The 27229-nt window shown below is 30.7% G+C and overlaps 1 protein-coding gene across 1 annotated transcript in view; it reads left to right on the top strand.

Moving 5' to 3' along the window:
• Positions 1 to 27229, top strand: part of MS3_00010224 (uncharacterized protein) — a gene marked incomplete at both ends in the record, with an annotated part of 139567 nt that overhangs the window by 95658 nt on the left and 16680 nt on the right. The window contains 4 exons of the mRNA XM_051218582.1: positions 1406 to 1504; positions 3311 to 3796; positions 8124 to 8561; positions 19451 to 19754. Of these exons, the coding sequence (XP_051075184.1) occupies positions 1406 to 1504; positions 3311 to 3796; positions 8124 to 8561; positions 19451 to 19754 (1327 nt within the window). The remainder of the gene's footprint in view (positions 1 to 1405; positions 1505 to 3310; positions 3797 to 8123; positions 8562 to 19450; positions 19755 to 27229) is intronic.

A 27229-nucleotide genomic window follows, 5' to 3' on the forward strand; every position in this document is an offset into this window, starting at 1 on the left:
CAAATTCATTGTTACTCTGGCTTCCAATCCAAATGTAGCATTAAAGAGAGCAATAACAAAGATTGGTGCAGAATAATATGAATTCATTTTATTTCGTTAGGTTCTCATTAGCTGCTTACAACCTAAAATATTTGGAAATCAACGTTATTACAGATATTGACATATTTATACATAAGAGTGTGATTAAGGATCAATACATGTGTATCATGATGTAGTGAAGATTCCGATAGAGTTAATGAGGTCATGAAAATTTTTGTTTCGGATAAGTAAAGTTTGGGAGGGAAAGTTCCAGAACATTGAAATAGTGATTAGAACTCATGGAATTAAAAAACACATTAGATGATTATGTAATGAAGTAACTGAAAGTAGATAACTAGTAAGGAAGAAAGATATGAATTGAAATCAGTTAGTTATGAATGAGTTGGAATAATGAATGACGTAATAAATAAATAAATAAAAAGGGGGGTTAATGTTACAAATGTTTTGCTCACAAAATACATCTCTTGTTTTTCTTTTCATTGAAAGCATATAAATCTAACTAATAATATTCAGATTGTCCTTCAGAGATATAATTATTTTTTTGATCATTCTTATCCACTGATATCAAAATTTCTAAGCGAAATAAAGAAATTTCAGTACTTAAGTCAATGTATAGAAATATTAATACACTATCCACCACAATTTCTAATCATTGTCATCTAAACAAGAATTATTTGATTTTATGAAAACACCGTTATACTTATAAAAAAACAAGTTAACAACGTACCATAATAATCCATGTTTAGAAACAGAAATGTATTATTATGTGTACACTATAAATAACTTTTTCATCATAGGCGACCTGCATGAGTATCTAGGCTACCTCTTCCTGCCATCAAGATATTTCAACAAGTTATCTGTTTTCTTATTTGTTTTAATACATTATTACATCTATTAACCGCACAACCTATTCAGGTGCATTTATTGAAAAGTTTACGAAATTTCACTGTACAAGTTTAATAAATGTACAATCAGCGACATCGTAGGGGCTGGTAATATGTACTGAAAAAAAAGAACATTATTTCGATGTCGATTCCTGAACTGCTAATACCCAATAGGTGATCACTTAATATTTATCGACGAGATCGATCAAGAAATAAGAAAAGGAAACTGGCTGAATACTTTGTGTTGAGAATCCTATATTGTGCCAAAAATATCATATTGAATAAAGCTAATAAGTTAACAAGAATGTGTATCATATTCAATATATCTCGGGAAAGAATGTATTCAGTTTGCTATGAGTTTGCTCAAGTCATTCAATTCGAATAAATTTATAGTTAATCTCGTAATGGTTATTAGTTGAAAATTATTAATAAAATCTTAATGCGATTTTAGATTTATTGATTCTGTCTACCTTTTTTCACAGAACCTGGAACGATTTATTACATTCGAGTTATATCTGTTACAGAAGGTGGAGATGGTCCCGCTGCCTACACTGTTGTAATGACACAAGACTCTTCATCAGGTAGATTCGCATGATATTCAGTGTAATGTGCGATGTAATGTCTATTAAAATCCCCTCATTTAGGTACAGTCTGTTTGCAAGCTTGATTTAGTGAACTTAAGGGTTCCAGATATCATGGTTGGTACTAAACTGTATTTAAAAAAGAACAGGTCACTATCATCTAGGTAATATATGATAATTAACTTCACTTAATGACAATAGAGTAACATTTATAATTTATTTAAAACAACTTAGTAGCAGGTTTATTTAATGAGTTTTAATTATAAATATTTTTATGTAAAAGCTATAGGTAGTGACAGTTGTCTAGTACAAAATCTTTGATTCAATTTTCTTTAAATCAGGTATTTTAAACACTAAAATATCCCCTGTATAAATGGTATGTATAGATAATGATATGTTAGCATCGTTAGAACAGTAGTAAGCCATTTAATGTTTTCATAAAGTGTAGTACATATCAGTTGTATTGGATAATAACCTCTGTTATATTGTACTTCGTTTACAATCAATTACTTATCACTGATATAACTAAAAGTGAGAACTATAAAGTATTTTGATTTCTGTTAGTTAGATCTTTAGGATTAGACTTGTTCGCTTCCATCAATTATCAAACCCAGGATATTTATAACTTACAGCTACCATTCACTCTCAAATCACTGAATTTAGCCTCATTGGTCAAAATTTCTTATTCCAGGCAATTCGCATCACCGTCGATGGAACATTTAGTGCTATCGAAGAACACTGTCTGAAAAGTGATGAACTTCGTCAGTTTCAACATTCTACCAGAAGTTAAGGTTCTCATCTCAAGTCTTGGGTTCGATTTACGGATATGGAGTCGGAAAATCACACTTCTGAAGAGTTTCATACTGAGACAAAACAGCTATCTACTGCCTCCGGAATTTTAAGGATATTCTAAATAAGACCAGATCATAATGTACAAACGATAAAAATCCTAGAACGTCTTAGAACTCAAACTGACAAAAAAGTAATTATAGAATAAACAACTAAATAGAATATATTCGAAATGTTTACGGTGTAGTAGACAAACTGATAAAGATAATAAATCATCACATGAAAAAATAAACATTGTCAGAAATCATGACATTAATGCAAGACAGCAATAGATCAATTCAGTAAGAGCGTTATGTTCGAAAATAGATCAAATATTAATTTTTAATTAAGATAAAAGAATAATTTGGCTAATTGCACTTAAAGTAAGCTCAAATGTGTTGGTAATGGGAAGGCTGAGATCATATTCATTGAAGGAGATAAACAAATAGAGATAAATAGAAGTTACTAGTAAATCCCCATTGTAGCATCAAACACAACACTTAACTCGTTCTGACTACACGATAGAATTAAAGGGCTAAGTGACTTCTGTTGTTACTGCAGTTACTCATATCTCAGAAAGCATTCGAACATATAGATTAATGTATGCCAGTTATTTGTTTATAAGTCGAAGGACGATACATTTATGGTCGCCTCCTGTAGCACTTCCAACTAATCGTATCTAGAAATATTGTCTTGAATCTGTGGAGTTGGTACTGCTATAGCTAAGCTCAATCGAACGCAACGAAAAGAGTTCTTTTTCAAAGTTTTATTACTTAGGTGGATTGTACTAGGTTATCAGCATGGATTCACGGTATTTTCGTGTGATTTTAAAGATGAAGTCAAGTCTGTTCAGACTACTGAATTATTTGGTTATCTATCTAAATACAGGACTTTGTTCCATAGTATGAAACGGCATACATTCAAATGTTTCCATTGATTATATTATTTTCTGGAAATTCCAACTTTTTTTCTTTTAAGCAACAAAATCGACAAGTCAAGGTTTACTTATCCCTGTAAATTTAGTAGTTCGGCAACTTGGCTCTACATGGGCACGTGTTGGATGGGATATGCCAAGTGTTCCACAATCTATTAAAATGTCTATCAGTGGATTTCAAGTGAAGTATTATTCAGTGAAGGCTAACACAGACCAAGAAGAAGAAGAAGAAGGACAGGAAAATGAAATAGAAATTACAAATTATATCACTGAACAATTCGCAACAAAAAGTGTTGACGAAAAGAAACATGAATTAAAATTAATCAATATGACCTTAACATCAAACCAAATTCATGACGAACACTTTGACATTATTCTTCGCGATTTGGAACCTGCTACGCAGTATGAATTTGGTGTTCGAGTGTTACATAATGAAGTGATATTTGAAGAAAATGATCCAAACGATAATGGTAGAACAGTGAAAACATATTTCTGGAGTATGGTTCAAGGATTTGAAACTTTTGGTAAAAGTAAGCCAATGATCAACCAGTTTTCCATACAGTGTCTTATTCATTTGTTATTTTTAAAACATTTTTGGATAAAATACTCAAGTGTGCGGTGTAAGAGGAAAGAAAACTAGTAATTTATTTATGAGTTTTAACGATCATTCAAGTTAAGTGAGTTTCTGGGTGCACTAACGCTTAAAAGTACTTAGTTTAACCACGAACATAAGAACCATGTTCTTCAAATTGCTTCGTCTGCTAACGGATCCCCTGTCAAATAGTTTTAAACATAATTGGTGCAAAATAAACTAAGACAACATTCTGATTCATAATGTTGAAAGGGCTGTGTCGATCAAATATTCATTGACAACAAATGGTTCAAGTCTATTTCCCCTTAAAGTAAATAACCATTTCAGTAAGTGTATCAGGGCGAATTTCAAATCATTATGTTTACATTTAATTTGTATTGATTAACATTGGTTTTATGTAATTACAAGTTTAGTTTCTCAAAAACATCTTGATATTCAGTCACTAAACCTAACGATCTATACTAACCAAACCATGTTTGAGATTTATCAGAAGTGTGTAATTAATATTTTACAATAGATAAAACCTAAGAATAATGTGGTGAACATGTTACAGTACTAAGTCACTTAAATACTTCTGATCATGATACATTATTTCGAATAAATAACAAGTATGAATTCTGATCATTTTACACATTAGTTGTACTCCACTTAAATTAAGGTGAACCATTTAAGCATATTGAAGTATGCAAAATTTTACTATAAACAAGTGCATCTGTGAAAAACTCGGCGAAATGACCAGATTCTCTTCGTTCTACCTCATATTATTATCAATAAGATTCACTAACAACACAATGCTCAAAGCTTCTGTTATCGTGAGAGACATACTAGTAACTGTTAGCTTCCGAGGATCTAATTAATGTCACACTCGTACGTCCGTACTTCAAGCGTCAAAACTTTATAGGATATTTCTTTACTAAAAGAAATTGTTACATATTAAAATGAGACTTTTCTGGTGCCTTGGGTTATTCCGATAACTCAGTTTTATCAACATCGTAATTTCTTATAGATTGATAATGATTATCGAAATTTCAGCCTTTAATTGTAAGTAACCATTTGAATTGATATTCATCATCTAACTAATGTATGCTCTATTTTAATATGTAATGAAAACCGAAATATCATGTTTGTTTTTCAATCACCACAAGTTTTTTGAATATAAAGTGTAGCTTTATTCCCCTCAAAATTGATTCGCTTAACAAGCCGATCATTCCCTTTTGTCATGTTGATTTACTTGGGATTCAGTGATTGATCGTGTTAACAAAATAACAAACCCTTCCATCTCAATCATTTTATCAAATCACTGATTTGTCATTATATTTTTACATTCTCCAAATTCTTTGCTTGGATTAGGCAATTTTCATGCTGAAAATATGTTGAAAGTAAATGCAAAAAAAATTTACCAGGTATAAAAGTTAAACGTTTGCAACAGATTATCAATTCTACTTTAACACCAAATTTCTAATTAAAATAATAAAAGAGTCAATTCACTTTTGTCCAATTAATGAAGGCAATTAATCTATACTAATTTCAATGGTTAAGATCATGAGTCAGTTGAAGCTAGACCATTATGGAAAACCTGAAAGTACTGGACGCCCGTTTCCTCCTATTGTGTGACTCCTCAGCCGTGCGTATTCACGATCCCACCTCACGGGATAATTTTGATGTTTTGATTATATTTCCTTGAAAAAGCTTGAACCAGATTATCAGGTGAAACGTTGGATTTACTTCAAATCCATTCACTGAGATTTTACAACTACATTCTTCCTCTTTAATGTCTCATATCAACTCGGAGCCCGAATACTATGAAACTATTCCATCAAATTTAGACGACAGTTCTTATATGTTTATAAAAAACTTCATAGATTTTTGTTATTTGTTTTTTTATAAATTACAAGGGAAAATTCTCGTCATGACGTCATTTTTCGATTGGATTCTGATTAGTGTTTTTTTCTGAAAATAGTTTAGAAGAAAATTGTCGATATCATACGACATTTTGAACAAGAATTATTTTGTGCCAGCTTTTTAATGTCAGGTTTAAATGCTATCAGAATTACTTGAATTGGAAAATGGATAATTTAAATGGGTTAAATTCATTTAGATATCCAAACTAACCTACGAATTTTGATGTGAATAATTTCTACGAGAACACAACAACATCATTTGTTGAAATAAATACAGCTTGTGAATCCTAGAGACTAAGATGTTTATGTGGATTAGGTAGTTCCAAAACTATTAAAAAGTACCATTCAGATGTTAATTTATTAGGCTTATATGCCGTTTGTAGTAAATTATTAATATCTAAATAAGTCATGTACGGAATTCAGTGAAACTCCCTAACAGAAAGATATTTATCTTATTCAAACGTGTCACGATCTTAACTACAATCCCAGAAAATCAACCAGGGTGTGGGAATACATATCTAACTAGTGTCATCTTGTTGATGATTATGTTTTTATTGTCCTAAAATTATGTAAATAGTGATTATTCATATAAAAATATATCTCTTCTTTATAATGGTTCATGACAATGTATATGACCTAGACTGACCTTTAGTCATTTATAGAATAATTATTTAGGCGGTAAGATGGAAAACATCAAACTAATATTTATCTATATATATATAAACAATGATGTATTTACAATAAAAGGTTCTAGTATTATAATCGTTCCTTTATTAATACTGAATTTGGTAATGACTAATTATCTATTAAGACTAATGAAAAGCAAATAAATTATGCAATCTGAAGTTAATTGTCGGAGTAATCTAACAACTTTATATTGTTATGACATGATATGAAACTTATAAGTATTATGATTGTTGAAAATATGACAAATGCTATAAGAAACATTTTGTATCAGTTGAATGAATTTAGTTCTTATGAAGCTGATTACATATATTATGAATCTTGAGTGGTATAGTGTCGAATGTTCATCACAATTAATAATCTTACTTTACAATTGTTTGAAATGTTTGTTTTTCGAAAAAGAAATACATACAATTAATCATTGTGTACAAAAGTGGTAAGAATTGCTAATGCGTTAACCAGTACTTAATTAGAGTGAAGTCCACAAAATGTTAACACTACATGTTCTATTTACCACAAGTATCCTGAATAGTTGTACTTCTAACATTTCAAATTCATTCAGTCCTTTAAAAAACTTGTTACTAGCTCTCTTTGATAAGCATTTTTTTAAACAATGAAAAAATATTAATTAGTCCGTCATTGAAAACACGGAAGCACTATTCAGCCTTTTCATCCAAGTGTGTGGGACTCCTCAGAATCCACAACTTCGAACAGGAGAATTGAGTCTGAGGCTCAGACAACAGAGCCACTCAGTCCTTTCAGGTTTTCAAAGATGGTCTAGTTAAGATTTAAACTGTGAAAACGTCACAATTTACAAAAATCCCTCCACTCATTTTCTTAGCATTATCTATCAATATGAAATTTAATGGTGATAATCAATTAATCCCAAGTCATCAATAAATTACTATTAGTATTTACTTATATCATTTTGAGTTGGAATTTAAGTAAAATTAAAAAAACGATGTGTCAGCTTATCACTTGCTCGTCATATTCTGAAGGAATAGCCTTAATCAATTCGTTGAAGTAATGGTTGTAAGATGATAGGATAGACTTGAGCTCAGAGATTTTCAGTACTGCATGATTTGACTAGAACATTTCATTGCACCGAATTGTTAACCATTTAAAAAGAAGTTAATAGGCAAGTATAAATTCAGTGAACAGGTAATGAAAAGAAGGCAATCAGAAGGGAGATTCAGAAAATGAATAAATAGCTATCATTAAATAAACAAAATAAACCCATTGAGAAATCACTCTTAGTTTAATATAGCTATTAGCAATAATCAACGGATTGGATGTTACTCTTAAAGAACAACTGATCGTTTACCATTTTATCTTAATTCGTGCTGACGATGCTTGTGAGAACGATAATGAAAGGCTGGTGAACAAGTCAATCAATTCAAGGAATGCAACTTCGGCTAAAACAAATAGTTTTTAAAATTCCACATCAGTAGTGAATGGTTGAACTATTCAGTCCTTTTCAAAAGTGTTGAACATTAAGTGAATTAATATATCATACATCCGATGGTCGATAAATTGAATTTTCTATTTGCCTTTAATGTCCAAGTTACATGAAACCTGGTAGATGTTGCAATATTAGTAGAATAACACAAATTAAGAAAGAAACTTCTTTTGCCAACATTCATTCGTTAAATAGTTGTTTATTCTTAATTTATTTTCAAGGTCCAAAGGATGCACCGACAAATATTCGACTATCCAAATTAAGGTTAACTAATAAATTGCATACAAAACTTCAATTGTTAGATTTCTCAACTATACAAACTTCCTCAGATGCACTGAATAATGATATCATACATGATCAAAACAATGATAATAGTAATGATAATAATAGGCCTAGTTCACATTTCCTAGTCACAATGTTTATTAAATGGGATCCACCAACTTATCCAAATGGAAGAATACTTGCATCTGCCCTATATCTTACTACAAATATGAAACAATCTACAAGAAAATGGACAGAAAGATCAGTCAATGGTGGAAGTACAGAAGCAGGTTTACTAAGGTTAAAACCAAGTACACTATATTTTGTGAAAATCACTTCAAGAAATCAACATGGCCGATCACCATCTTCAAATATCATTGCTTTCTATACACCGAATGGTATGAGTTTTAGTGTTTTTATTATTTAAATGGAATTATAATAAAGATTTAATTGTTTTCTATAAACTTAAAGTTGATGAATATTGATTTGTTGTAATTTTCTAAAAAAGTAGTTTTACCAAATAAATTAGAGAGATTTCAAGATATATATATACAATGTAATGAGGTTACTCGTTTACTTTCATTACCCAGATTCATCTAAATTAGTTGTTGATATAACGAATACCATGATTTATATACTTTTCAAACCCAACTCATAATAATCTCATGAAATATAAGATGAGTATAAGTTACAACGCGGCAGAAATTACCATGATATTCAGCTTCATTTTTATGAGTATACAAATGTTTTGTATGAATACAAATAATTCAGTAAAATTCATTTTTGTATTGGCTATTTGAATCTTTCCATTGATGTTTAACACTGCAATTGATCAGTCTCTTATTGGCATATGTGAATCCTGTGATGTAAGACAATATCTCGGCAGTCTGCATTGTTGAACATCAATGGGAAGATTCAAATAACCAATATAAAAATGTATTTAACTGCACATCATTACACAAACTGGTGGCTATCAGTACTCAGTAGCTAAGTAGATGACTCGATGACGTTTGAAATGAACAGTACTGGGTTTGAGTCTGGGAGTGAATATCAACTCTGAGATTCATGTACGTCCAGCTAATGAGTCTCAAATAGGAAGAAACATACGTGCTGAATTCCACTGCTGGCCTCTATCCATTTCTGCTTATAATTCACTAAAATATTACCGTTAATTCTTGTCATGAAAATACCACTAAACATATCCTGAACTTATCTAGAATAATTTCCAAGTGTTAGCATCAGCTGAAGAATAATCTTAATAATTATAATGGTATAAATTATTAAATCCTAACTTAGCTATCAGCTGGGAAATTTGACAGTCATTGGTTCACTCATCATATTGGTGAATAGTGTTGAAGAATTCTGAATTAAAAATGAAACATTTGTTCAATTTTCTCTTCTATTATTGATTCCCAATTAGATTTAACTTTGAAACAAACAAAATCTTTACAAAACTGTCCTACGTTATTTTACATTGCCTTGTTAACATTTCATCTAAGATTATTTCTTTCATCATATTTGTTATACTACTAAAATGTTGTAAATTAAATATAATGCATTTAGATAATATAAGCTACTTCTTATAATGTCATCATAAATGATTGTACTTGGTCGTTTAAGAACAGTCGGTATTAGAATTCTAATGATAAGATCTAGTAAACAGTTAAGTAATGAGTGATATAGGAAATTATACTTATGTAGTGGCGTTAAAGTTTAATGAAATATCATAATCATTTTCTGCTTGTATTGATGCTTTTCATACAAATCTACTTTTCTTAGTATAAATCATGAACTGATTTTAGTTAGACTAGCATTAAATACCTAGAAGCACTGGACGCCCGTGTCGTTCGAGTTCGGGATTCTTTAACGGTGCTCGTCCGCAATCTCGTTGAGCGATTTCGTGAGTTTGTTCGAGACACGTACGCACTGGGTATCAATTAAATTGTTTGGAGTTTAAGCGTTAGCGCGCAAGACCAAATATCTACGTTCGATTTCCCGTGGTGAGATTATACGTGTACATTGTTAAGGAGTCTTATACTCGAACGAACTAGCTGTTCAGTGCTTTCAAGTTTCCAATAATGGTCTAGTTACAATCAGTTCGTTATTTAAAATATGAAAATGCTAGTTTCCAGAAATCCCCCTACCGTATTAGCAATCTTATTTCTTTAAAAATTCTGATTATTTTCAAGATTAAGATATCAGTATAAATATAAAAACTTGGCAACTCATGCAGTAGATACTTTTATTGTTTTTTCTTCGAATTATATTTGTACCAGTGAGTAGTATGTGTAAATAGGTATATGCTTATTCGCCCCTATTAAAGAAACATCGTTTCTTTCAATTCATTATGCTTTATTTTTACCAAAAGATATTTAAATACAAAAACAATAATAATTCATGCACAAAACAAAAGTTAATGTGATTTCTTATAATGCATATATAATAAGTTATTAGCTATTTTGGGGATTTGCAGTTTTCCTAAATAACCTCTTTTGATAATAAGAGTCTCGAATCAATTTATGATACAATCTTTTCTATCCTTCTGTGGACATTTTTCTATTTTATGATTTATTTCCTCTTATCTCAAGTTGACTTTATTTCATGCCATTGTATCATCATCTACTTGACAACGGTCAGCTTGAATTATTTTACAGCTGAGTCTTTATCAGTATGGGATGTGGAGATTATTAAATGTTCTTGGGATCACAGAATGATCTAAGTTAGACAGCCTTTGAAAAGGTGGGTGCACTGGATGGCAGCAGTGGATTACAGCCCGGTCGTCTGATGGTCTGGTGGTAGAGTGCAGGACTGAAGACTCTGTATCCGAATTTCAGCCGACGGGTCATGTATGCACAGTATCGAGGAGTCTCTGACAACGATGAAACTGTCGTCCAGTACTTTTGGGCCTTCAGTGGACGTCTAACTTATGTTGTTTCGTAATTTTTAAAACGTTTCTTCTATTTCGCAATATATATATATATATATATATTTTTTTTTGTAATTAAAATGTGGGAAATTTGCAATAACATACTTAAGTTTCATTTTATGAATTTCATGAACCAAGAAAAGTGTACTAAAAGACTAAACAAGTTATATGGAATCAACAAATATAGCTTATTTAGTGTTTACTTTTACCGTACACATAACATATATACTAATTATCATTTACATCAATTATTCAAAAAAGAAATTAGTAATACCAATAATAATGACAATGACAATAATTTATCTCAATTAGGGCGTGACAACTTAGTTAAATTGTAACTATCCAATGTATTACTTTGAAAGAAATTAAACTGATCCATTTCACAAGTATGAAAATAAAATCAATTGATTCAACAATTTTTTTTTAGTCTAAATGCTGGTGTGGTTAAAATTTTTAGAATAGAGAAATCGCTTTATTCCCTCTCATCACTAGTGGATTTTTCAATATTCTAATAATGTAAATTTGAGAAAATACTTTTACTGACTGACATTCTATCAAGTTACAAATTTGTAAAAATTAGCCTGAAGAAGTCCAGATAAGTTTGCTGGACGAAACGTTGGAATTACTTAGATTTCAATCTCTGAGATTATTTCAAATATATTTTCCACATCTAATGACTTTTCTATACTCGGCGCCTAATTTTTGTCAAACTATTTGTAAACGATTTTACTATAAAATGATATTTAAATCAAGATTATTTTAAACAATTAGTCGTTTTGATAAATTTGGCTGAAGATAATCAGAACTATGTGATATATTGGCGCAATACATTTCAAATAATCTGATCAAGTATGTGCTTGTTAAGAACATCTATGTATAAAAAATGACAAGGTCAACTAGATGGATGGAAGGTAAGAGAGAATAAGGTTACTAAAGAGAATGATGCAAAACTTACCACTCTGTATAATCAAACAATATTACTAGGATAGGTTAAGGGTGAGAAAAAAAACTGTTTTGAATGCATAAAGAGAGTTTGTCTTCGTATAGTCAAGGCTCTGATCAACTTTATTATGTTGTGCCGTTGAATACTTTGTATACAAACACAAAAGCTGAGACATGAACAACCCCATGACCTATTTCAATTATGTATTTAGTAATAGAGGATGATAGATGTTTATCATCTACTTTTATTGTGTCAACTAATTTTGTTTATTTGTGTATATATTAATCTCCTTAACAAATATATGTATGATCAGATTATTTGAAATGTATTTTGTAAACATGTTGCATAGTTCTAAGTATCTTCGTCTTCTTATTCCGCTATTCAAGATTTTTATGATTTTGTAAGTTCTCGCATCAATCTTTGAAAAAAGGCATACATGAGCGATAATATAAATAATCCTTAAAAGACATATAAGGATGATTTGTATGACATGATCTTGAGCACAACAGCCGTATTTAAATAGACATTTTCATTGAAACTATAAAACTTAATTAATAAAGTTAACTTTGGACAAATACAGTATTCGTACAAGTAAAGGATACTTTATATTTGTCACTAACTCAATATAATTTGATTGAAGAAATAAATATATTGTCTTCGTGGAAAGATTATCAGATTTCATGTTACTAAAATTTTGAATGCATTTGCGACTCACTAAGAGATTAGTACTATACTCATCAATATAGCTGGAATATTAAGCTAGCACTAATAATGTCTTGATTTGAAATGAAATAACTGTCTACTGTTTCTTCATTATCAATTTCTTCGGAAATATTAATATGCCATAAAAAATAACTCCTAGTAATATATAAACACAACTTAATCTCATAAAGATTTAAAATGATTACATCTTAAATGTGACTTAATTTTGATAGAATAGTTAAATGTAAATCTATTGTAGTGAAGAACACAGGTGCGGACAACCGAATGTATTTAACACAAATTACATGACTTGTTAATAAAACCTAACAATCATAAGGTAAATGCTTAATTTGCAAAATATCCACCAATTGTCTCAAAATGACTTAGACTTTATTGTTCTTGCATTTCCATACAAATCGCATCCTGTTTCCATTTTTTACTGTTCGATCCTCTTGTCTCTCTGCTGCCAGACCTTCTGTTCACGGCTAACATCATATACTACTTATGTCAATATAAGTAGCACACACCACACACGTCCCCCCTTTAGAGCAGTTGTTCATGCTTGCCGTGCCACATTCTTCGTCTCTGCAGCCTATGCTACGCTCTCCGTCAAAATGTCGAGTCTGAGGCGCGCCGACCTATTCAGTCTAATATTGACGAATATTCGTATAACATATTCAGTACATTATATTCCCTGCGAACCTATAAGATTTACATATGACAACTCATATATTAATCTTAAAATCAACCATTGTTCTAGTACAACATTATGTGTTTGAATGTTCATTTTTAACAGAAGTCTTTTTACCAATTAGATTATAAGGTCAATTAACACTAGAGTTATCTTTTTGAAAATCCAAGATCTAAAATAACTTCAAATTAAAGTTTACAAATCGGCATAGAAACACTATTGATTAGGAGTTGTTAATTGATTGAATTTTAAATATTCAATTCAAAAGTAATGAGTGATATTCATAAAGATTATCCGTTATACACTTCTTTCGACATTATCATGAACAATTACTTTATAGTTTTATATGTTCAATAACAAAAATACATGTGTATACATGTTTTCCATGATGATCTAGCTTCAACTGACTCATGATCTTAACTATTAAAATTATTATAACAACCAGAAATATCACTTATCATACATGTGTATATATTGAAAAAATTTTTCTTTGTATTTATTTTAATTCAATACTTTCATCCTGTTTTTCAAAAAAAAACATTTATTCATTTAGTTGCTAATCTGATGTTTTACTTTATTGAACATTACATTTTCTATTGCAATACTTTATTAGCACTTCTGTTGGTAATTCACTTGATTATTCACACAAATGCATATTTTGGATAGTTTGGCTATATAAATATATATAATCTGAATAACCATTTCTTTTTTCCATAGATAAATATAGGTAAAATGGATATTGTTTATATTTCATTGAAAGTATGAATTATCTGAACAATAAAATAACAGTGGACGTTAATGAACCTAACAGAATGAATGATTTCGATAGCTGAGATCATGAGTCAATTGAAGCTAGAACACCATGGAAAACCTGGAAGCAATGGATAGCCGTTTCGTCCTATTGTGGGACTCTTTAGAAGTGCAAATCAATGATTCTGCTTCGCGAGATTAAAATCCAGGACTATAATATCCACAACTCCACTTCTGATACCAATCAGAATATTCTCACTAGTGACTGGCTTCAAGTGGTATTTCCTGGAGTTCTAGTAAAAAGCAGTGACCAGTGGAGTTCAACCAGGTCTGTTGTGAGATAGTAACTCACTGACGACAATGGTGGATGTATCGCTAGTTGAAGTTAGACATTAACACTGTTGGATGCCAGCCCAGTAGTCTAGAGGTTAAGCTATAGGTCCAGATTTCGAATCTCGCTAGGCGGGATCGTGGATTAAGCACTGCTGAGGGGTCCCAAAATGGCACGAAACAGCCGTCCAGTGCTTCCGGGTTTTCCAGGGTGTTCTAGCTTCAATAGACTCAAGATTTCAATCACTGAAATTACCATGATATCCACAAAAACTACTGATATTAATAATATTAGTTTGATCTTATCTTTACTAACAATATGAAATTCATTTATATATGATTTTCAAAGATGTATTCACTTAAAACTTGAACATTCATTTGAATCATTGATTTAATTGGTTACTTGTAGAACATGATAAGAGTTTATTGAGAAGAATCACAAACTAGTTAATATTTATTCTACGAAGTAGTTTTAAGGATTCTGTCGCTTGTAGTGATGAAATTTCCATTAAAACATTTTTATGAAATTAAAACTTCCCAAAGTACTATTCAGTCGTGAATAAAGAATTTCGAAGATTATTAGCCAAACATACAGTTTGTTATAGGTCTAATTACGTAATATTTTTGATAATAATATTTGTTCTCGAATTCATTTCTAATGAATGAAATGATGAAGTTTAACTTATTGCCACTAATAAAATACAGTAGATTCCTTCGATTTTTGCGTAAAACTGTAAATGTCAAGTGGGTTTTATTAACTGGGCTTTTTTTCTTTTGTTTAGGATGTATGGACACCTACATAAATAAATGTTAAGTGGATCTAAATTTATTTAATTAGTTGTATTGAGATTATGAATTAGTGGTTGATAGGATAGTTACTTTTCGCAAAAAATTAAGAGTACTGCACCCTGTCTACTGTAAGGAAGAGTTTTCTTCGGGAGTCTCATGTTAGTACAAAACATTTATTTACAGCTTATTAGTTTATGAACATTCTTTTGTTGACGTTAATGATTGATGAAACCTATTCTCAAAAGTCCAGAAACGTTTATTTATCCGTACAACATGGACTTTTGAAACTTCATTTTTTTAAAACCTAGAAGCAGTATACTGTTTTACTAAAGAGGAACAATGTAGTTGTAAAATCTCTGCGAAAGAAGTTGAAGTAAATCCAACGTTTCGCCTGGCAATCTGGTCCAAGCTTTTTCAAGGAAATAACGCTGTGAAATAATACTGTGAAACTATTCGTTCAAATTTAAACGAAGGTTTTTACCTATTATTGTTATTTATTATCGAAGAAAATTTACAATTTGTATAACCACCGAATTTTCAGTATACTATTTCGTTCATTAATTCCTACTTTCAACCTAATTTTTTCCATCTAGTTATTCCGCCACAGATAGGGATTTAAGTTATTCTGTAGTACGAAATCAACTATTAAGTTTTGAAAAGTTATAGAAGGAGTTCTATTTTCTTGAAGTAAAGTTAAAAATGTTCAAACATTGTAGTTTGAGTTTCTTCTGCGGTGTACTCCCCCTATGAATGAATTCTAATGACTAAACAATATCGTCAAATAAAAGTTGATTTTAGCATCAGATAAATGAGTTTATAAGGAAAAATCAATCAATTTGAATAGCTTGCCTTAAGTTCGGAAAATACTAGGTTCTATTTCTTGTGAGTTGCAGAGTGCTTATCATTCTGAATTTTCAGATTACAACGAAATGACTGATCGTTTTTAAGTTGTTTTCAATTATTTTACAATGAACCTTTGTTCGTGTTGAGAATGTTTTTTTCAGATTCACGGTTTTAGTTGATGCTTAATAGACAAATATACGATAAACAGACTTAAGCATGGGAAGTATCAGATATCTATATAGACTGTTTAAATATACCTTATCACTTTATCAAAAAATCAGAAATTCAATTGTGTCAGTCTTATGCATTTCCTATCAGTTATCTTGAAAATAAAGCTAAACTGATGAGTGAAATTTTTATTTATATTTAACTAGAGATTTGTTTACATTACTAACTGTAAGTAGTTATAAATTTGTTATTCTCTGAAGATATAAAGAGAATACAAGAATGTCATGAATAATATTAATAATAATAATATTGTAATAATCGTGGGTTATTCATTGATGATTAACATGGACTTTGATTTTCAGAGTTATAAACAAATGAAATTGTAAACGTGTGTTAGGTATTAAAACAATAATTGACCAACATTCAAACACCTAACTTCAAGAATTATAATAGTTCACTCACTTTGTTTATCTGATATGATCACGCTTCTAGCAAAATGTTTATCATAAAATTATCATTGAACATAAATCAATAGACGTTTTGAATTGACGCTAAACTGATCAGTATAATAAATATCTTGTGTTTTTTTGGATCGAAATTGTGTGTTATACTGAAAGTACTGACATAAAATTAAAAAATAAGCTCCAATTGTATTGTAACGTATCAATCTCATTTACTGATTGTTTTCTTTCAATCAATATAATTGGATTATTTATCTTGATTTCTGGAAATTAAAGGGTTGAAAGTCAATTATTCAAACAAATTAACTTATTGTCAAGCATATGCTCTGAGACTTAAACGTCCTTATTGCGATCCTTAAGGGCAGGGATACTAAACTTGTTTGTTTTCTGGGATTAATTAATTTGAATTTTCTTGGCACTATTTAAAGTTGTATTCAGCTGACAAAGAATTATCATTTGTGTTTTTTAAGAAAAAAAACGCACGAGGAAGTATTATGGCAGAAACTGAGTTCTCTAATAATTAAGATATTGCAAATATGAATAATGTAGGTGATTGATTAGATGCTATCAGGTATAGTTATGATTTCTGTTCATCAACCAATGTACTCTTCGTTCAGTATGTTCATTTTATTAAATCCCAGCTTGTTGGTGATTGTTAGCGTTATTCTCTTTATAAGATAATATTGTTGAGAACGTTAGATCCCCAGAACTCACTTGGAGAAGAACTTAATTTTGTAATTTTATTTAGAAAATTTGAATTTTTTTGTTTTTGCGCCGAAAGCGTTCTTTTCACCTCCATGTCTTATTTCTCATTTTGGAGAACCTTAAATGCTATTGGTCCGTTGTGTCTTTTAGTATGCTGTTTTGTAACTCTCCCCAAGGACGGTTTTGATTTGTGTCTGTTGTTATCGCTCGTTTTCTGACTGTTTGTAGGATATACTTCCCCGTTCGGACTTCAACTTCTCTCTTTAGTTAGTGGGGCTGGGACGCAATAGAATAGCTAGTTTATTGGTCTTTGGTCACAAGTCTTTGTTCCGTTTGTAGCCTAAGTGAACTCGTAACCGCTTCAAACCTAGCAAATATCAAATTTATTATTTTCTCGACAAAATAGTTGACAGTCAGATTATTTACTTATTAGTGTTGAAGTGAAATTTCGACTTTACTTAATACGAAGCCCATCTCGTAATGCTTCATATTTCTATTAGCTTGTATACTGAGTGACTAACATTTGAGACAACCTTATCGTAATGTACAGAACAGAAATTATTATTCACAACTACCTTTTGTATTTATTCCTCTTTAATTCAGTTCGCTCTTAATTATCTATTTATCTTTTATTATCTGCGTATTTTTATTAGAGCTAATTTTCACGGTAACTTGGACACAATATTTTCCTTGTTACGTAACATATTCTTATGATTATACTACGTTAGTTATAATCCTCTATTACACAATGTTTTTTTCTCAGCATTTCTGTTAAGAACCTTCAACTTGAATAATAACAATGCTCTTAACTATTGAATATGTATTAAACATGAAATCCAATACATATCGAATCTAGTTCCTTGTTATTGATTTATAGCTACGTATAAGTGAATTAACTCAACGTTTCGTCAAAATAATTCGATTATAGTAAAAAGTTAACTAAAGATTAAGTTTAAACTGAATGAACAAACTTATTGTTAACACTTTCTACCTTTGAAATGATTGATGCAGGTTCGAAACTTATTAGAGGTATGAATGCGTTCAATAATTCATTGATACTTTGTTGACATTCGCTAATCAGTACAAAACCATTATCTATTGTATTACCTGCTAACTGCTTCCAACTAATTGATAACAGTTTAAAAACACCAACACACTTTCATCCTTAGTTAATGAGAAGAGACATGATACTCCTTTATAACATTTTACCACTAATTCATTTTTCTATCGTTTGTTTGAGTCTTCTCATTGGTGTTTAACACTGCACTTCACCAGTCACTTATTAGCTCATGGACATCCTATGTACTTTGTTTTGATATTGCCTGAAGTCACAGGATGAACATATGCCAATAAGAGATTGATCAATTGCAATCCTCAACATGAATGGGAAGATTCATATAACCAATATAAACATGTATTTAACTTCACATCATTACACAAGCTAGTGGCTATCTGGACCCATTAGCTAAGAAGATAACTCGATGACGTTTGAAACGAACAGTACTGGGTTTAAGTCTTGAGTGAATATCAACTCTATGATTCAGATACGTCCAGCTGATGAGTCTTAAATGGGAAGAAACACACATCCTGAATTCCACTGCTTGCCACCATACACAATCTATAACCAAGTTGCATTGAGAAGCAATTATCCTTATCATTAGTAGTCATCAACTTCCCAGGTAAAAAAAATCGACTTGTAACATTCTGTAGTCCAAAGCTTTGAAAAAGAAGAATGCATTTTATAATTCACATTACCTTTGTGTAACAACATGCAATGTTCATTATATATATATATATATATTGTCGGCTTGAAATATCTCTTTAATGCATTTCCTTTAATCAGATTTGTCAAACACCTAATAAAAAAAATTTGTTTTTTAATCATTACATATAACTAATTCAAAATATCATTGTTTATTTTTATTGTTACTTTCTTATGTCTCCACTTTTTTTTCCTTCTCTTTATTTATAATACAAAGCCGATGGATCTGGTGGTGGAATCATTCAGTTTACAAAAGATTATTATAATTTAAATGATATTCATGAAACATTCGATAAAATTCAACCATTTCCTAATGAAAATGAATTAAATAAATTAATAAGAACAAATGATCCTATTTATACAACTAATAATAATAATAATAAATTAATTGATATTGAAAATATACACTGGATTATATTGGGTGGTGCAATTGGTTGTGCATTAGTCATTATGATTATTATTACTTTAGCATTATTAATTCGTTGTCGAAAAATAAAATTCACTACAAATTTAACTAAAAGGTTAGTTACAATATATATAATTTTTAAAAAAAGTTTTTTTTCTTTTTGTTATATATTTAAATTTCAATTGTTGAGATCATGAGCCAATTGAAGCTAGATCATCGTTGGAAACCTGGAAGTACTGGACGGTCATTTCATCCTATTGTAGGATGTCGAGTGCTTCCAGGTTTTCCATGGTGATCTAGCTTCAATTGACTCATGATCTCAACAATTGAAATTATTAAAATCTTCACAAAATTCCCTTCTGATTTATTTAAATGTTTATTATTTAATAATACTCTATTTGAATAGGAACTATTGATAAAAATAAATAAATATACTTCATTAAAGTTTTTATATATTTGGCTTATATATGTCATCAGTATAGGGGTTGTGAAAATTATTACGTTTATTGATTGAGATCATGAACAGATTGATGTTCGGCCATCGTTGGAAACCTGGAAGCATAAGACGACCGTTTCGTCCTATTTTTTTGGGACTCCTTAGCAGTACGCATCCAAGATCCTGCTCGCAGAATTCAAACTCAGAGCCCTTAGTCTTGTGCGCGAACGCTTAACCTACTGGACCATTGAGCTGGCATCCAATGGTGTTAGTGTCTAACATCAGTCTCATTTTAATTGGCCTAAATAATTGTATTTACTGATTAAATAGAAATGGAATTTTGTTTTTGTTTTTTTCTCGGATTTAAGAAAACAATAAACTTTCTTGAAAATATTTTTATTCACCCACCGTATTTATTCATGATGTTATTATTATTCATAATTTATTTTAAAGATTAAATAAAAGGTAAAGTAAAAACATAATAACATTTGGCGCCAATCGGTAGTGAATAGTGGACATTGAATAAGATTAAAATATTATTATTATTAATGATGCTGATGACGATGATAATAACATTATGATCGTAACTTTTTAGACAGTATAAACAATAATTTCATACTGGGGATGATTCAGTTATGTTAAATTAAAAGATTGAAAGTGGAAATTATGAAAGAAAAATAAAGGAAATGTTGAACTTACAGATTAATGTCTATGGAAATATGTGAATTCGAATGATAAACTTATAAAGTTATGTAGAGTAGAGATATTCTTCGTAATTAAATAGAACGAAAATGCCGTTATGTATTAAAGAATCTTGAGTAATATGAAAATAAATTATTTGGTCAAACTGATTTTGATAAATAAACGAACTTTTGTTTCATACATGGATTCTATATTTAAATAATAGCCAATATCTTGTTTGCTTAGCTTTTAAGTGGTGATCATGTCCTGTTAAAAGTGAGCCTGAATCTCACAGAGGGTATAAGATATCACACAATTTCAGGTACGTATTGGTAATTATTGAGAGATAACACGAAGCTTATGTTCAGCGATTCATGTTAACTATTTTCAAGCACTTCACAAGTACTAAATAAATAATTAAAACACGTTTAAGGTTGAATGCAGAACTGTAAGATAAAGGTAGTTTTTTTCTGTCGCACTGCTTCTTGTATCATTTTCTATACCACATAGTGGATTGTGCTTGTTTATTTACTCACCACATTTCTACAATAATATTCAATAATTTATGGTTCATGGCAATCAAATCAGCAATACCTTATTAAGTATTTTCTGTTAAAACAATGTCGCCTTTTTCCTGGTTTCACATTATAAATGTCTGTTTTTGTGTGATTATAAAAATCTACCATTTAATAAACCCAGGTTTTCTTACAATATTACCTACTAAATCCAGCGTTAATTTTCATCACGTAGTGATAGAAACACATGCCTACTACTGACTAACGTTTAAATAGATCCCCTCAGCTTCGGTGACAGGTTGTTGAGGCACTGAATTTGAATTTAGTTGTTTGCTATTCTTATGTGAAATATGAATTCCTTAGATCCCTATGTGTGTGGTGTAGTGGGGTTATAACGCTAAGAAGTCCCAATTTTGGATGAGGCAGTTAAATTTTAATTATTCTCCGGTCACTGTGAAATATAACTTAAAACTTGGCAGTAAATACAAGTCTCACACTTTGATAAAACTGTGCTTTGTTGAAGGTAGTCCTGGAAATTTGTTGAATTTGTAAGCTGTGTTTGTCACAAACTGATCTCCATTAAGGTACCAATCATTAAAAATCAGGGAACACCGGTTAGCCATTTTAGTCTATTATTCTAAGCATTCATTGGATTACTTGAATATTTTGAAATTAGATTTCTGAAGGGACTGCGGACGCAAACTTCTGAAGAGTTTCACATTAGGACGAGACAACTGTCCAGTTCTGTATGATTTACTATGGCACTCAAACTGAGTCCAACCCTTCAAAAATCTAAAAATACAAGTTCTGTGGTCACTTAAAATTCTCTACATAATTTACATTTACCACTGCATCTACATCAACTTGCTAAAATCATGAATTATTTTACTGGATAATTCAGATTTTTTTTGTCTAATCAATGTTATGGTATCTTTTATAAAAAAGCATCTCACTGTTATCCTAATGTAAAGTGATGTTTCGATCATCAAATTAAAATGTCATTTGACAAGCTGACATTTAACTAGATTGTAATTTCATTAGAATGATTTATGTAAATCTGCCTCGTCATGTTAATTACTAAAGTCAAGTAATATCAACAATTCCAACTGAGTCAACAATGAATATAAAATGACAAATAATTAAAAAAAAAAAATAAACAAGGAAACCTAAAAAATTAATTATCCCAATTGTTTGTAAAATACTAATCAATCATCAATTTCAATAGAATATTTTAATAATACACCTTATTAGATATTATAAAATAAATCATATGAATATCAAGGGTGAATTCAAGTTTTGAATCATCGTATGTCATTGTGATCATTCAATTCGGGAGAGAAGTTTCACTTCGAATAAGAAGACAGATATACGATTAATTATGACTAATGTCTGCATACTTTAAGTAGGATAAATTCTAAATCTGTTTCAGTAGTTCAACTAAATTCATTATTTATTTTCTTAATCAGTTAAAATTTTCATTATGAATTCATCCTACCATATTCATAGTGGTAATTTTCATTATTATTGGTACTGTTGATATTTCGGCTCTCTTTTGGTATTCATCTTATTAATGTCATTGTACTATATCAGTGTACTGTGGAATTTTTGTAGTGGCGTATATTTGTGCAATGTCTTATTTTGTTGATAAATTAATATATTGATGAGTATATCAAAGTTGAACTTGATAAATACTATCTTAATTCGATTGGTAATGAAAAGAAAAGAGTGAAATGAACGGTTGAGATCCTAGCAATTCATTTATTTGTATCTAATCTTTGTATGCAAAAGAATCACGAACCTACCACACCTTCTAGTCCTACAAATCATTAGTTCCAGTCGTCAATAATCATGTTTCAACTACATAGTCTTACTTAGTCTTCTTCAGAGAAAACAACCAAAATTCTAATTATTGGGGAGAAATATGACGACAAAAACAAGTCTACAATAAACAATGAATACTATAAATACCAATAGACTATGAATAATAATAATTATTATTATTGCTATTTCAAGTACGGTACGATTGGTTTTAAGATGAATATAAAAACCAATAAATTGTACAGTGATTAACATTTTAATAACAATGAGCTTCAGTAAGCACGCTATAACCGGTTTAGATTTAAGTTCGACTTCAGTTATGAAGGGGACAAATCAAATGAGTAAATCGTGATGGTTATAGACAGAGATATGTTTTACACAGCTTGTCATATCATCACATATTTTAGAAAAAAAATATGTACATGTAGACTTATTGAGTACATATTTTGTTAATATTTGAACTTATTACTATTTTTTTAAATATTTACAACCATACCCCTAAAATTTATGGTTTTAATGACAGTCACAAACTAATGTCCAATATTGTCCAAATGAATGTTTTATTTAGTTTGTGATAGAAATATGAGTCACTCAATGTAAAATGTATTCGAATTATAATGTGGACGATATGCTTATAGAAATTCACTGATCATATTTGACCTTAAATTATACTCAGAACAATATTAGTCATTCTTGATGTTTTAAAATGAAAAGTAAACAATAATACATTACATATAACAGAGTGTGTTGACTGGAAAGTCAATCAACTGCATACATTGTGTTTGGTGTCATGTTAGTTTATACAAGCAACGCTACAATTCTTTAAGCTTTAAGCAAGTATGCATGTTATTTCGTCTTTGATAGTGCATAATACATTAACTTCACAAGTAAGATTCATTTTCATAGAAAGGTCATAATGATATGCCTTGAAGGATATAAATGATACAAATAATTTCGTTTCAGTCTCATGTCAATGATCGTTCATTAATATCAATAACAAGTAAATAGTTAACGCTATGGAGTGACATTTGCTCTAGGGCAATCTCAATCTAGGAAGTAGTGGGGAGCTTGAGATTCATGCCTAACACTACCAGCCATTCAGTGCATCTCAGTTCCCAGTGGTTTTCTTGTTTAAGTCAATTTGTGATGTTAAATACAAAACCAAACAATAAGCTAAGACCACTTATGTGAAAACAAATATGTTCAGAAATTTAACTGAAATGTACCGTGAAATCCTTCTACATTTACATTAAATAATATATCTAACTGTTAATTAATGAGAAGAAACTAGTCACTATATAAATAAACTTAATACACATTAACAGTCTTCGATTAGAAATATGTTGTTTCGTCTTACTTAGATAATCTTCAGAAGTGTTCATTCATGACCGATCTCATGACCTTCAGGTCATGAAACCTGTAGACCAATCTGGAAACCAATGTATTTCGACATAGTTATTGGGACCAAAATACTTAAAAGTTCTAGGTAATATTCCATATAGATTCGGGAGGACACTTCTATGAACTCCTTAATTAGTAATATCGAATCATATATTCCTTCATAGTTTCCCATGACTCACTAACTGATAGGATTTTGTGTTTAAAATAAATAAATCGTAGTTCACATGTAAACAGACTAAATATTTGTACACTTAAAACAATATACGAGCTTGAAAGTTACAATAAATGTTTTCGGCTTTCCACCTGTACAAATTACTGTTGTGTTAGTTTCTTGTTCATTCATTAAATCAAATATTTCTTCAAGTTTGCAGTTGATAATCTTTAATACTTATCTATTTTTTTACTTTAAATTGGGCCACATAAAGATCCTTGTTGAAAGAAGAGAACGGTTTATATCTCTAACCCATATATATGTATTGTTGTTTGTTTAAATCTCATTGATGTTTAGACCTGCAATTGATCAGTTTTATTTTTGGTATGTGTGCATCCTAATAGAAATTCCTCAATATTGCCATTACATTTGCTTATGTGAAATATATAAGCTGTGTCGATAGTTTTACTCACGCTCCCCCCTCTGTATATCCATATATATATATATATCTTTACGTCTATTAAAAATATCATAGTATATCTCAAAAACAAACTTCAGAGATTGTCTGGTATTAAATTCGACTTTATTTTTAATACTGATAGTAGTCAGATTAGTTGAGTAGCCTATTTATGACGAGTCAACATTCATTTTAAAAATCTATTTTATCTATAAGATTATGATTTATATAATCCGAACTACTAAACATACAATGGTCAGAAGATTTAATTCAAAGTTAGTGTGAATTACACACACCATTATTATTACTTTGATATTGAGAGCTACAGAAATAAGGAATATTAATAATTATGTTATCTTCAACTTTCACTAATAATGTCACTATTTACTCAATGATTGCTAAGGACTAACAAATAGAAGAATAATTCTGAAAATCTCTTTTGTTAGCTTGGTCGGTTTGCGAAGACTATTGAGTTTCATATTTTTCATCATAGGCTCAATGAGGACTTTCCTTTGAGATAGAGTTCCAGTGGTTTTAGGATAAGATGCCTATTGTGGGAGCTGAAAGTCCTAATTTCGCTCTACTATGGGTTTCGTGAATGTATATTTCCGGTGCTGGTCGTGCAATATCATAAAATTGATCGAGTTTGGAAATGTACATCATTGAATGCCAGTTCAGCGATCCTGAGCTCAAGAGTTTACGCGAAACTGAAGATTTCGGGTACGATTCATAGTGAGGTTGTGAATTCTCAGCGCGTAAGAGTCTCATGCAACGACGAAACAGCTGTTCACTGCCTTTTGGTTTTCAGTAGTTATCCAACTAAGTTCAGCTGGTGATCTAAGCTACAAATCTCAGTGTACTGTTGATCTTTTTTTCAGAAAATAAGCCTTACTTTGTCTATCTGATTCAGTGATAAAAAATATGCTTTATTTAGAGAATATTTTATTTCTTTTGAGGCTTAAAGTGATCTAAGAAAAGCCTTGAAATGTAGCAAACTCATTTCGTTTTGTATTCTTTTAGCTTTATAAAGGTTTAATACATTTTGGTTGCTTATTTAATCATTCTTGATACTGGAAACTTCTCTTTAGCTGTGTGAAAGTATCCTTATATATCAAAAAAATCTTTTGCAACTGATAATCAATAAATTTAAGGATTTATTCAGTTCACTAAAGAAGCTTACTTACTTACTTAGGACTTACCTCAAGATGCAGTTTGGTGATTTCAGTAATGTATGTCCTATCAGTTTCCATCGTCTTTTCCTAATTTCTTCTTCAGCTGGAAGCTTGTTTGTTTTCCCCCACAAAAGGCTGTTGCTGATGGTATCCGGCCATGTATCTTGCGTAGACAACTATTTATAAATACTTGTACCTTCTTGATAATGGTTGTTGTTTCAGCTCCATACAGTAGAACTGCCTTGACATTCGTATTGAAGATTCTCACTTTGATATTGGTTGACAGACAGTTGTTTTTGAGTTCCATATGTCCTTCAATTGTAGGAATGCGGTCCCTGCTTTGCCAATTCTTGCCTTTACGTCTTCATCTGATCCCCCTTGTTCATCGATGATACTTCCCAGGTATGTGAAGGATTCTACATCTTCCAGAGTTTCGCCATCAAGTGTGATTGGACTGGTGTTCTTCGTTTTGAATTTGAGGACCTTGGTTTTCTCCTTATGCATGTTGAGGCCTACTGATGCAGAGACTGATGCTACACTGGCTGTCTTTATCTGCATTTGTTTGTGTGTATGCGATAGGAGAGCTAGGTCATCTGCGAAGTCCAAATCGTCTAATTGGTTCTGAGCTGTCCATTGTATTCCGTGTTTTCCCTCAGATGTTGAGATCTTCATAATCCAGTCGACTACCAGAAGAAAGAGGAAGGGAGAGAGTAGATAGCCTTGTCTGACTGCTGTCCTTACTTGGAATGCATCTGTCAGTTGTCCTCCATGCACTACTTTGCACTGTAGCTCATCGTATAGGTTTCGGATAATGTTGACAATCTTCTCAGGAACTCCATAGTGTCGAAGAAGTTTCCGTAACGTTCTCCTATCTACAGTGTCAAACGCCTTTTCATAATCAATGAATTTGATGTATAGTGTCGTGTTCAACTCAACTGACTGTTCGACGATGATCCGTA

This window comes from Schistosoma haematobium, chromosome 1 (assembly GCF_000699445.3).
Source record: "Schistosoma haematobium chromosome 1, whole genome shotgun sequence".
NCBI classification, from domain to species: Eukaryota; Metazoa; Platyhelminthes; class Trematoda; order Strigeidida; family Schistosomatidae; genus Schistosoma; species Schistosoma haematobium.